The sequence below is a fragment of the Triticum urartu genome, chromosome 7A (assembly GCF_056163025.1).
Source record: "Triticum urartu cultivar PI428250 chromosome 7A, HENAU_Tu73, whole genome shotgun sequence".
In the NCBI taxonomy this organism is placed as follows: domain Eukaryota; kingdom Viridiplantae; phylum Streptophyta; class Magnoliopsida; order Poales; family Poaceae; genus Triticum; species Triticum urartu.
In genome coordinates, this window is record NC_141879.1 from 44024574 (window position 1) to 44038580 (window position 14007).

Sequence of the window (14007 nt, forward strand, 5' to 3'; positions counted from 1 at the left end):
CGGGGGCCGGGAGCCCTTTAGTACCGGTTGGTAACACCAACCGGTACTAAAATGTTTGGGGGGTTTTTGGTTTTATGATTTCTTTTTCATTTAATTTTGTGTTTTTCATTTTAATTCTTTTTCGTTTGCTGGTATTTTACGATACTACACATTGTACACGTTATGCATATATATATATATATAAATAGAATTTCTAGTAGAACCAATCATATATATATATATATCATCAATGTCTCACAAACCACCATATTAATTCGCACATACACACATGTATAGCTATATACAATTTCTCCTACATATGCATGTTGCCTTCGGAGCCAGTGGCATTAGCCTAATTGGTGCCTTCGGAGCACGATGACAATTGGAAGTGGTTCATGACCTGGTCGATGGGGGCGGTAGCGGGTAATAGTATTCTCCCTTCGGATTTATGACCTGGTCGAGCAAAAATCCCGCTATTTTCTCTTGAAGTGCTTCTACGCGCTCCGTTTCTAGGAGCTTGTCCCGCACCTCTGTGAACTGTTAAGAAGGAGATCAATATGCATGTGTATTAGTTGTGTGACTAGATATCGATAATGGTGTAAAAATTGTGAATAGTGTTCTAACAAGCGTACCCATTCCTGTCTTTGAGATCTGCTCCTTTCGGACGCCATCATGCGAATGTTCTCGCAAACGCAGAATGCACACAGATCAGTCCCCTGCGCCTGCTTCAGGGCCTTTATTACGAGAATGGAATTTAATTTGATCAGATAATAATTAATCAAGCATGATAATTAAAGAGATGGCAGTTAGCTAGCTAGCTAGTACTACTTAAATACTTACCTTGGGTCGAAACCATTTCAGCTGTCGTTTCCATTCGCCTTCCGTGACGCTGATGAACCTTGCTCAAGCCCTGCCCGCCAACAAAGAAAATGAATAAAGGGGTTATTAAATAGTTCATATCATGAAATGACGAACTAAATAGGCTGAGATATATAGTTAATAATGATTGAAATTACCTGTTGACTATCCCAAACAAGATGTTATAGTCACTATTTGCTTTGAGTAGTGAGTCCAGTATTTCAACTGTTCCGGCATCAACTTTAATGATACACAAGATCCAGTGAAATCTGCATGCACACACGTTTGCATGTCTTAATTAAGCGGGCATATGTAAGCAAAAACATGTAGCTAGCTAGTAGGCAAAAACAGAGAATTTGTAGTACAAGAAAGTGTGACTCACTGGAAGTTGTAAGGAAGTAGTATATCTTCATTGTATTTGAGGCGCTTCAAGAATTCTGAATCCTTGAATTTCACGAAATCGTCCCAATGAGCAATTTGATTCTCTAGTGTTCCCTCGAATACTGGAGTCTTCCTTCCTCCCTTGACGTACTTGTCCCATTCACGATTCTTGTGGTTCTTGAATGCAACTGCCATCTTCCTAAGAGCAGCGTCCTTGACTTTCTGCACATCTGCTCTGCTTCTGTGAAATGATCTGGTAGGGTGAAATGTTCCATGAGAGTATCCCAAAGCAGACTTTTTTGTCTGTCGTCGACAAAAGTAAGATCTGGACGTGGCTTTGCTGGCTCTCTCCATTCTTGAAGGGAGATCGGGAGTTGGTCCTTCACAAGAACTCCGCACTGACGAACGAACTTGTCCGCAATCTTCTTAGGCGCTAATGGTTCGCCATTAGGTTTTATTGCCTCGATATTATACTTTACGCCCTCCTTCAACTTTTTGTTCGGGCCTCGTTTCGTCCTGTTGCCTGAAGATTTGCTCGATCCGTATGGCTGAAAGAAGAAAGATCGATTCGTTAATATATCTTCAACTCATTTAAAACATGTGATGATCACCAGATGCCTGCTTATATAAATATATATACCTCGCCGGTCTTTGTTGTTTCAGGATCAACATGTTCTTCGTCATTGTCATAATCGTAGTTCATGACTTCATCAATTCGGTCGTCGCGATCGAATATCATATCACCCTCTCCGGTGTTGTTTAGAAATTCGGAGTCGTCATAATCTTCTTCATTCTGATCATCATCTGGCCCGCATATTATATCGAACATGGTCTGTTCTCCCTCTCTGTCAGTATTGTCCGCCATAGCTTTTATTTAACTATGCCAAAAGAAATATAAAACAATTTAGTATTCAAATTACATCGTCTTTAATAATAGATATAATCTCGAATACATCGTCTCGAATAATAGATATAATCTCGAATACATCGTCTCGAATAATAGATATAATCTCGAATACATCGTCTTGAATAATATATAATATTGAATAGTACATCACTGGCTAGGTAGCTAATTAAAGATCGAATACTACAGAAGAATCTAGGACACTCGCGGTTCCTGCGGCGCGGGCGGTGGACACCCAAAGAGAAGGAACCCTCACAGGATCATAGCTAAAGTGAGATCCCTGAAGAAACTGCCAGGTATTGGAGAACCTGCCGCCCTCTAACGCAACCATGTAGCGATGGACGTGCTCGTCCTCCTCCCTGACACGGCGACGTACCACCTCCGGCGGGGCCGGCTCCCTCCGCACCGAAACTGGCCCACGCGAACGCCACCAAACGAGATCAGGGTCGACGACGGGACCCGGGGCCAGGTTTCTCATCAAGCGGCGCGCCCCTCCAGGCAGCACCTCCCAGTGCCAGCCCGGCGGAGCCCAGTCCCGGACATGGGTCAGTCGGACGTCGTCGCGGACGGGTCGACGGCGAGGATGCGGGCCGGGCATCGTCGAGAACAAATACTAGCTATATGCCCGCAAAAAGTAGCATTATTTTAATGATTGGATTTTGATAACTAAAATTTCTAACATTTCTATATAACACTAATTATGCTATCATTGCATATGTCAAAATTCTATATGCTATTTCATACTAATTAAGCATTTAACACTAAAAACAGAAAACACAACTTTTATACATCCATTAAAAAACTGAAAAAAAACATTATATAAAAAAATTCCATACTAATTAAACACTAATTATATCCATCTAACATGCATTCATACATATATACTAGTGAAAAAATAATAATCTAAAAAAATCTAAACTAATTAAACATACAAAATACGTATATACTAATATATACATGCATTAATTCATACATATGTACGTGTGTGTGTGTGTTCATCATGCTTGTGTGTGTGTATGGGCTCGGGGAGGGGCGGCGCCCATGGTGGCCGCCGGGGGCGAGGGAGAGGGGTTAGAGGGGGAGAGCTCACAGCGGGGCGACGGCGACGGCGAGGCGACGGCCGGGGGCGGCGACGGGCCGGGGCGTGACGCGGGGACGGCGCGACGGGGACGAGCCCGGGGCGGCAACGGAGACGAGGGCGGCGACAGGGACGGGGGCGGCGACGGCGACGGCGTCGATCGATCGGGGCGCGCGGGTGGTGCTTCAATGGGGAAACAGAGGAAGAAACAGAGGGAGAATGAAATTTTCGTAAGTGTTGTATATATAGAAGGCACCTTTAGTACCGGTTGGAGCCACCAACCGGTACTAAAGGCCTGTTTTGGCCAGGCCAAGCGGCGGGAACCGCACCCCCTTTAGTACCGGTTGGTGGCTCCAACCGGTACTAAAGGCCCCCCTTTAGTACCGGTTGGTGCCACGAACCAGTACTAAAGGGGTGCGCTGGCGCAGGTGCGGTGCGCAAGTTTAGTCCCACCTCGCTAGCCGAGGGGCGACCGCACTGGTTTATAAACCCCCGTGCGGTAGCTCTCTCGAGCTCCTCTCCAAAGCAGGCCTACTGGGCCTACATGTTTTGTGCTGCCTTGTTGGCCTACTGGGCCTTTGCGGGCCTGCATCCTGGCCCAACAACAGGTTGGGTTTCTAGTCGTATGTAGGCCGCTCTGGCCTAGTAGGCGGGCTTTTTTTTGCTTTATTTATTTTTGAGTTGTTTTTTTTGTGTATTTAGAGTTTCTTTGTGAATATTTTTGCTTTAGGTACAAAAAATTACAAACTTTCTGTTAGTGCCCGTAGTTTTCAAATTTGAATAGTTTAAATTTTGAATTATTTAAAATTAGTGTGAATCACTAGTTTGTGAATAACTTAACTTTAAAAATCAGTAAAGGCATGAAAGAATTTGTTTGCACATAAAAAATTTTCGCGTTTCAAATGCCAAAACACATAATTAACTACCCTAACTATTACAAAGATTCCCTTCTGGGTGTGAAACACAGAAGAAAGTGATGATAGTGAAGCCGATCACATCCCAGATCTTTGGGTGTGAAACTTTTTCTTCGCGTGTGTCCCTTTGCGCTGTAACCATGGAAAATCTTCATCATTTAACGGGATGCTCGGGTCAATATTCACTGTGAATGGAGCAATTTCATCAAACTTTTAACAATCTTCTGACTTGTCTGTCTTGTCATCCACTCCCATGATGTTTCTCTTCCCAGAAAGAACTATGTGCCGCTTTGGCTCATCGTACGATGCATTCGCTTCCTTATCTTTTCTTTTTCTTGGCTTGGTAGACATGTCCTTCACATAGAAAACTTGTGCCACATCATTGGCTAGGATGAATGGTTCGTCTGCATACGCAAGATTGTTGAGATCCACTGTTGTCATCCCGTACTGCGGGTCTTCCGTTACCCCGCCTCGTGTCATATTGACCCATTTGCACCGAAACAAAGGGACCTTCAAACCACGTCGATAGTCAAGTTCCCATATGTCCTGTATATAACCATAATATGTTTCCTTTCCCGTCTTGGTTTCTGCATCAAAGCGGACACCACTGTTTTGGTTGGTGCTCTTCTTATCTTGGGCGATCGTTTAAAATGTATTACCATTTATCTCGTACCCTTTGAAAGTCATTATATTCGAAGATGGTAACTGGGACAGCAAGTACAGGTCATCTTCAATAGAGGTGTCATGCATGGTACGTGTCTGCAACCAGCTGGCGAAACTCCTGGTTTGTTCACGTGTAATCCAGTCATCAGACCGCTCCGGGTGTTTGGAGCGTAGCAAATTCTTGTGTTCATCCATATACGGAGCCACCAAGGCGGAATTCTGTAGAACTGTGTAGTGTGCTTCAGTGAGAGAATGTCCGTCCATACATATTATTTGTTCCCCTCCTAGCGTGCCTTTTCCATCCAGTCTGCCCTTATGCCGCGATTCAGGAACACCAATCGGCTTAAGGTCAGGAATAAAGTCAATACAAAACTCAATGACCTCCTCATTTTGACGGCCCTTGGAGATGCTTCCTTCTGGCCTAGCACGGTTATGAACATATTTCTTTAAGACTCCCATGAACCTCTCAAAGGGGAACATATTGTGTAGAAATACAGGACCCAAAACGTTAATCTCTTTGCATAGGTGAACTAGGACGTGCGTCATGATGTTGAAGAAGGATGGTGGGAACACCAACTCGAAACTGACAAGACATTGCACCAAATCATTCTCTAACCTTGGTATGATTTCTGGATCGATTACCTTCTGAGAGATTGCATTGAGAAATGCACATAGCTTCACAATGGCTAATCGAACGTTTTCCGGTAGAAGCCCCCTCAATGTAACCGGAAGCAGTTGCGTCATAATCACGTGGCAGTCATGAGACTTTAGGTTCTGGAACTTTTTCTCTGCCATGTTTATTATTCCCTTTATATTCGACGAGAAGCCAGACGGTACCTTAATACTGAGCAGGCATTCAAAGAAGATTTCCTTCTCTTCTTTGGTAAGAGCGTAGCTTGCATGACCCTGATGTATGCCGTCTTTTCCGTGCATACGTTGCCGGTCCTCTCGTGCCTCAGGTGTATCTTTTGTCTTCCTATACACGCCCAAGAAGCCAAGCAGGGTCACACAAAGATTCTTCGTCACGTGCATCACGTCGATTGCGGAGCGGACCTCTAGGTCTTTCCAATAGGGCAGGTCCCAAAATATAGATTTCTTCTTCCACATGGGTGCGCGTCCGTCGGCGTCATTCGAAACAGGTTGTCCACCAGGACCCTTTCCAAAGACCACCTTCAAATCCTTGACCATATCATGTACATCAGCACCAGTACGGTGGCGAGGCTTCGTCCGATGATCCGCCTCACCTTTGAAATGCTTGCCTTTCTTTCTTACGGGATGCCTACTCGGAAGAAATCGACGATGTCCCAGGTACACATTCTTCTTACAATTAGCCAAATATATGCTGTCGGTATCGTCCAAACAGTGCGTGCATGCGCGGTATCCCTTGTTTGTATGTCCTGAAAGGTTACTGAGAGCAGGCCAATCATTGATGGTCACGAACAGCAACGCCTTTAGGTCAAATTCTTCCCCCATGTGCTCATCCCACGCACGTACACCTGTTCCATTCCACAGTTGTAAGAGTTCTTCAACTAATGGCCTTAGGTACACATCAATGTCGTTGCCGGGTTGCTTAGGGCCTTGGATGAGCACTGGCATCATAATGAACTTCCGCTTCATGCACAACCAAGGAGGAAGGTTATACAAACATAGAGTCACAGGCCAGGTGCTATGGTTGCTGCTCTGCTCCCCAAAAGGATTAATGCCATCTGCGCTTAGACCAAACCATACGCTCCTTGCGTCATCTGCAAACTCCTTCCCGTACTTTCTTTCGATTTTTCTCCACTGCGACCCGTCAGCGGGTACTCTCAACTTTCCGCCTTTCTTACGGTCTTCTCTGTGCCATCGCATCGCCTTGGCATGCTCTTTGTTTTGGAACAAACGTTTCAACCGTGGTATTATAGGAGCATACCACATCACCTTGGCAGGAATCTTCTTCCTGGGGCGCTCGCCCTCGACATCACCAGGGTCATCGCGGCTGATCTTATAGCGCAATGCACCACATACCGGGCAAGCGTTCAAATCCTCGTACTCACCGCGGTAGAGGATGCAATCATTAGGGCATGCATGTATCTTCTGCACCTCTAACCCTAGAGGGCATACAACATTCTTTGCTTCGTACGTACTCTCGGGCAATTCGTTGTCCTTTGGAAGCATATCCTTTATCATTACTAGCAACTTTCCAAATCCCTTGTCAGATACACCATTCTCTGCCTTCCATTGCAGCAATTCCAGTATGGTGCCCAGCTTTTTCTTGTCACCTACGCAATTCGGGTACAACAATTTTTTGTGATCCTCTAACATGCGCTGCAACTTCTTCTTCTCCAAATCACTTGCGCAGTTTCTCTTTGCATCGGCAATGGCCCGACCTAGATCATCAACGGGCTCATCCGATGCCTCTTCTTCAGCTTCTTCCCACATTGCCGGCTCAGCTTCTTCCCGCATTACCAGCTCAGCTTCTTCCCCCATTGTTGTATCATCGTATTCAGGGAACCCATGGCCAGGATAGCTGTCGTCGTCCTCTTCTTCTTCATTGTCTTCCATCATAACCCCTCTTTCTCCGTGCTTGGTCCAAACGTTATAGTGGGGCATGAAACCGGACTTAAACAAGTGGACGTGAATGGTTCTTGACGTAGAGTAATTGTGACCATTCTTACAGCCAGCACATGGACAAGGCATAAAACCATCCGCCCGCTTGTTTGCCTCAGCCGCAAGCAGAAAAGTATGCACGCCCTCAACGAACTGGGGAGAGCATCGGTCATCGTACATCCATTGCCGGCTGATCTTCATTACACAACACCGAATAGACCAAATTAATACAAGTTCATACATAAAGTTCATACAACACTTAAATGAAACAAACAAATAACTCTCTAGCTAAAGCATTTAAATGCAACAACAAATGCGATCAAGATCGCAACTAAGGTAACAATGGATCCAACAGCATAATGATACCAAGCCTCACTATCGATGGCATATTTTCTAATCTTTCTAATCTTCAAGCGCATTTTCTCCATCTTGATCTTGTGATCATCGACGACATCGGCAACATGCAACTCCAATTCCATCTTCTCCCCCTCAATTCTTTTCAATTTTTCTTTCAAGTATTCGTTTCCTCTTTCAACTAAATTTAACCTCTCGACAACAGGGTCGGTTGGAATTTCCGGTTCACATACCTCCTAGAAAAAATTTCTATGTCAACTTGATGGGCATAATTTGTCATAAACACGAAATGCAACTAGTTTTAAAAGAGAATATATATACCACATCCGAATCATAACAAGGACGAGGGCCGACGGGGACGGATATCAAAACCATGGCACTATATGTATAACAAACAACGTACGGGTAAGATAATTATACGAGTAACTATATATCCAAATCACACAAACATCAATTTTTATATAAAATTTCATGAACAAGAGGCTCACCACAAGGTGGTCCGGCGACGGGATGGTGCGGGCGATCGACGGTGGTTATGACGAAGATTTAGAAGGCACTAAGTAAACCACACCTACATATGCAAACTAAGTGTTATTTTTGACCTCAAATTGCATATAAATCAAATACTAGCACATATATATATCCTCCCAAATTACTAAACTCACAAATTAATCACTATATAAAGCATTGCAAGAGCTAATCTAGCAATGAGAGATGAAAGGACAAAGTTGCTAACCTTTGTGATCATTTGAATGGATGGGGGCCTTCAAATCTTGACAAATTTTGGGCAAAATGTGTGATGAGCTCGAGAGGAAGAGGGAAAGAACAGAGAGAGGAGAGGGGAAAGGGGAAGAACAGAGCGAGCTCGGGTGGACGGAGGGTTTATGTAGGACGACCTTTAGTACCGGTTCGTGCCAAGAACCGGTACTAAAGGGGCTGGAGGGGCCCCAGTCTGACAACATCCTGCCACCACTCTCATTAGTACCGGTTCATGGCACGAACCGGTGCTAAAGGTTCGCCATGAACCGGTACTAATGAAAGCGGCCCGGCTAGCCATTGGAACCGGCACTAATGTATACATTAGTGCCGGCTCAAATACAAACCGGCACTAATGTGCTTCACGTTTGACCCTTTTTCTACTAGTGTACGTGTATTACTTTGATCTTTCATCTGTGTTCGTCATGTTTACCCTTGTGAGAAGTTTGTCATCTCTATGTCCGAGTAGTACCCCTAATGCATAGTCAGCGAACCAAGGATTAGGTGAAGTATACTTAGCAACATTAAAATTTGCATAATCAGTGAACCAAGGATTAGTATGAGAGGAAACTTTCACGACAGCTAATTCCTCATCCAAAAAACTATTGTTAACGGGAATAGGATCAATAGGTATGTTTTCCATCATATATAAATTATCAACCCCTTGATTATTACCTCATTTTCTATCCACAATATGCATATCAAATTCTTGTAAAAATAAAACCCATCTAATAAGCCTAGGATCAGTATATTTCTTTTCTATAAGATACTTAATAGCAGCATGATCAATATGAATAGTATCTTCAGAATAAACAATAAAAAATTAGAATTTATCACGTTCAAAGGCAAGAACTAAAAATTCATTTTCAGTAGTAGCATAGTTTCTTTGAGTTGTGTCTAAAGTTTGCTAGCATAATAGATAACATTCAGTTCCTTATGAACCCTTTGCCCAAGAACACCAACAACACAATCACTAGCACCACATATAATTTCAAAAGGCAAATTCCATTCAGGTGGTTCAACTATAGGAGCAGCGAATAAAGCTTTCACAAGAATTTCAAAGGCTTCCTTGCAATCATCATCAAAAAGAAAATGACATCTTCTTTCAAAATATTAGTAATTAGTATAGACATTTTTGAGAAATCTTTAATAAACCTCCTATAAAAACCAGCATGATCAAGAGAACGTTGTGTACCTTTAATATCTAAAGGACAAGACATCTTCTCAATAGCTTCAACTTTGGCTCTGACAACTTAAAAACCTTTTTCAAAAATTCTATGCCCAAGGACAATACCTTCATTTACCATAAAGTTACACTTTTCCCAATTTAAGACAACGTGAGTTCCCTCACGTCTCTATAAAACCATGTTAAGATTGTGCAAGCAATCAAAAGAAGTTCCATAGACAAAAAATGGTCTGTGAATACTTTCATGATCTTCTTACAAAAATCAACAAAGATAGCAACCATACTTTTTGAAAAATTAGCGGGTGTATTACACAAACGAAAATGCATACGTCTATAAAAAAAGTTCAGAAATGATAGGTGAAAGTTGTTTTCTCTTCATCTTCAGGATAAACAACTATTTGAGAGAAACCAGAATAACCATCAAGATAACAAAAAAGTGTTTGGCTAGATAGTCTTTCTAACTTGGACCAATAAAGGCAAGAGATAATGATCTATCCTAATAGATTTATTTAATTTCCTGAAATCAATGCAAATTCTATAACCAACAAGAATTCTTTGTCGTATAAGTTCATTTTCATCATTAGGAACAACAATAATTTCTCTTTCCTTATCAACACAATGAACATGACTAACCCATCTACTATCATATATAGGGTAGATTATACCTGCTTCTAAGAGTTTGAGAATTTCTTTCCTTACGACTTCCTTCATCTTAGGATTCAAGAAGCGTTGATGATCTATAACAGGCTTGGCATCAGATTCCATATGAATCTAGTGCATACAGAGAGTAGGATAATGCCTTTAAGATCGTCCTGAGTGTAACCAATTGCCCCTCGATGTTTCTTTAGAACAACGAGTAAATTTTCTTCCTCATGCACTGAAAGGTTAGCATTAATAATAATAATAGGATATATTTTATTTTCATCTAAATCGGCATATTTCAATTTATCAGGTAAATATTAAAGTTCAGACAAAGGATGAGCTTTTGGAGGTTCAAGCTCTCCTAAAATTTCAACAGGAAGATTATGTTTCACCATGATAATATTATATTAAGGAGTGTCTATGTAATCACAATATAAATTTTCAACCCCGTAATATGAATATCTATGAAAGTAAAATTTTATTGTCAAACATTTTCAGAGCAATAAATTCCATGCTTGCATTTTGCAATGGCTACTTTACTTGTTAGTACAATAGATAGATAGGTAGATATAATTTATTTTCATAACATTTTCAGATCAATGAATAAGATGATCTCACATTTGCAAGGGCCACTTTGTAGTATAGACAGACAGACAGATAGATAGATAGATAGATAGATAGATAGATAGATAGATAGATAGATAGATAGATAGATAGATAGTTTTTTTTTCAATGTTTACAGAAATAGATACGATGCTCTCACATTTGCGAGGACCACTTTACTAGTTAGTATACGTATAATAGATAGATAGATACATAGATTGATTGATTGATTGATTGATAGATACATACATACATAAATGATAAATATATAGATAGATAGAGGGATAAATAGATAGATAGATATAGACAGTAGATAGATAGATAGATAGATAGATAGATAGATAGATAGATAGATAGATAGATCAATTGATTGATAGATAGATACATAAATATATAGATAGATAGAGGGGTAGATAGATAGATAGATAGATAGATAGAGGGAAGTGCATGGACGAATCCAGGTACATATGAACCCACTTAAAAAACACTTTTCTAAATGCTAAAAAACTGAAAAAGGTTGCATGGGTACGTCTCCATGTTCTATGTGCGTGCATAAAGTTTTACGGAAAAATAATTTTTTTTGTGGCCAATGCAAAAAAACAAAACAAAATTTGTGTTTGTGGAACGCTATTTAGAAGCATTGAAATTTCTCTTTTTTGCAGAGACAAAAGAAAAAAAAGACATTTTTCACAAAACTTTGTGCCATGCACACACATTTGCGAACACGTATGTGTGAATTTTTCTTTTAAATTTTTTGACATTTTCAAACGTGCTTAAAATGCTTTTTTTAAGTGGGTGCAGATGCCCATGCGTTCAGGACGTGCCCACTCAACAGATGGATGGGTGGATAGATAGCGAGGGTGTTATTGTAATTTTGATCCTAATCAGATGTAGGGTTTTCCTTGTGCAGCAAAGCATGTAAGGGCATCTCTAAAGGAGACCCTCAAAGCTCTGGTATATGTTCAGATTATGGTGTTCAGACCGTGTCAACTTTTGTTATCCAATGGAGACCCTTATCGGTTCACGAAGTGGTCCGGACGTCGACGTCCGTTTTCCAGTAAATGTGAGACAAACTTAGACCGGAGTCGTGACATGCAATTGACCAACAACAAAAAAACCTACGTGGTACTCCTCTTTTTCTCTCCTTCACATGCATGATCTCCTTCTCCTCTCTCTCCTTTCAATTGGACACCACAACACAATATCCCATCACATGCATGATCCACCTCTACTCTCTCTCCTCCCAATCGGATTAATTTGTGAATATCTTTGGATGGCTCCCTCCCGCATCATGTCCGCAGAACACACCCGGACATAAAAACAGACATTTTCCGTGTCCATTTGCGGGTCAGCTTTGGAGATGCCCTAACCTCCCCTGGCATCTTTATACATATGCATCCGTTGGGCCTCATCAGCCACGCACAAAGGCTAAGAACAAATTAAACGTCACACAAAACGATCTGATCAGAGAGACTAGTGGAGAGCAAGGGAAAAACTTGCACTAAGAGCTCATGATGGCGCTGGCCAAGACGATCGCGCTGCTGGTGTGCCTCCTAGGCACAGCGGGAGGCACATCGGGGGCAAATTGCATCCCGCGGCCGAGGTCGGTGACCTTCACGCCGCGCTCAGCCGCTAGTATCTTTACTGCTCGCACACCGCCGCCCATGGTCGATTGGCGTGCGCATGGTGCTGTCACGCCGGTCATGGACCAGGGAGTTCTCGGTAAGGAAATGGAGCTCGTTGCTTGCTTATTACTCCTTCCGTCCCTAATTATTTGTTTTAGATACGGATGTATCTAACACGAAAAGGTGTCTAGATAAGCAATTTGGGACTATGATGATACTAGTCTATGAACTACTACTAGGCTCGCACTACATGAATGGAAGATAATTTGGGACGAATGTGATACTAGTCTATGAACTACTACTAGGCTCTTAGAACATGAATGGAACCTTACTTTGTCCTTCCGTCCCTTCCTTACCAAGTAATATATCTGATCTACATGCACAGGTTCCTGCTGGGCTATCTCGACGGCGGGCGCCATCGAGGGGCTGCACAAGATCCGCTCCGGGAGACTTGTCCGCCTATCGAGCCAGCAGATATGCGACTGCTCCAACAAAAGCATGATCGAGTCGCACCTCAGGGCGTACGACTGGGTCCTCCGCAACGGAGGCGTTGCCTCTGAGGAGACGTACCCGTACGTGGACCGAGTCCAAGACTGCAAGCGGGAGAAGCTGCATATGATCTCTGCGTCCATCACAAGCTTCGTCTGGACCATACGAACCGAGCAAGAGCTCTTGCTCGCCGTCTCTCAGCAGCCGGTGACCGTCAAGATGTCGGTCGAACCAGCAAGCTTCCTCAACTACACAGGAGGCATCTTCTCGGGACCGTGCGGGCAGGCTGGCCACTCCATGTTGGCAGTGGGTTATGGCGCCCTTGCCGACGGCAGAAAATACTGGATCTTAAAAAGTTCGTATGGCGTCCATTGGGGTGATCACGGCTACTTCTACGTGCAACGTGGACCTGGCCACGATGCAGGCCTCTGCGGCATTGCGAATTACGCCGCACATCCGGTCTAGACTCTAGACCACTACTCCATCCGTCTTAATAATGAAGACTTACAAAGTTCGGTCAAGTGTGTAAGCAAAATCTATCAAGAATTACAATACTAAATAGATACAATATAATAAAATACGTTTTTTGTGCATTTAGTGATACTAACTTTGTATTATAGTTGTTGGTAGTATTAATTGTCTACAAAATGATAAAAAAAATTACACCATTTGATTTGAGATAAAAATTAGGCCTTCTTCTGGAAGCGGAGGGAGTGCTAGCTATCTAGGATCTAACAACTGTGAGGGTAGTCCAATTGCTTCACCTTGGACTATATCTTTGTCATAACCCCTAGATGTGGCACACTATTTAGTGAGAAAAAAGAGGGGTATGATATCTTCATCTACATATAGCTATTAGCGCCAAAATCAAGATAACTCATACTTTTCCTCTCACATAAAACACATTAAATGAGGGATCTGTTAGATACAATCCACTAGAGAAGATATCAAAATATATGTTTAATGCATATGATGTAGCTTAACATGAG

At 42.4% G+C, this 14007-nt stretch overlaps 1 protein-coding gene and 1 pseudogene across 1 annotated transcript; one reads left to right on the plus strand and one right to left on the minus strand.

Moving 5' to 3' along the window:
* Positions 1 to 4192: 4192 nt before the first annotated feature.
* On the minus strand, positions 4193 to 7564 carry LOC147957523 (uncharacterized; annotated as a pseudogene).
* A 4689-nt stretch (positions 7565 to 12253) lies between these two features.
* Positions 12254 to 13611, plus strand: LOC125555733 (ervatamin-B-like). The gene is made up of 2 exons (XM_048718593.2): positions 12254 to 12626; positions 12915 to 13611. Exons 1-2 carry the CDS (start codon positions 12416 to 12418, stop codon positions 13481 to 13483), a joined length of 780 nt encoding a protein of 259 aa, XP_048574550.1. The 5' UTR covers positions 12254 to 12415; the 3' UTR covers positions 13484 to 13611.
* The last annotated feature ends 396 nt before the right edge of the window (positions 13612 to 14007 follow it).

Excerpts from the sequence above, each read along its gene's own strand:
- LOC125555733 (XM_048718593.2), top strand. The coding sequence starts at position 12,416 with ATGATGGCGCTGGCCAAGACGATCGCGCTGCTGGTGTGCCTCCTAGGC. Across the intron at positions 12,627-12,914 it reads CATGGACCAGGGAGTTCTCG|GTTCCTGCTGGGCTATCTCG; the intron begins GTAAGGAAATGG and ends CTACATGCACAG.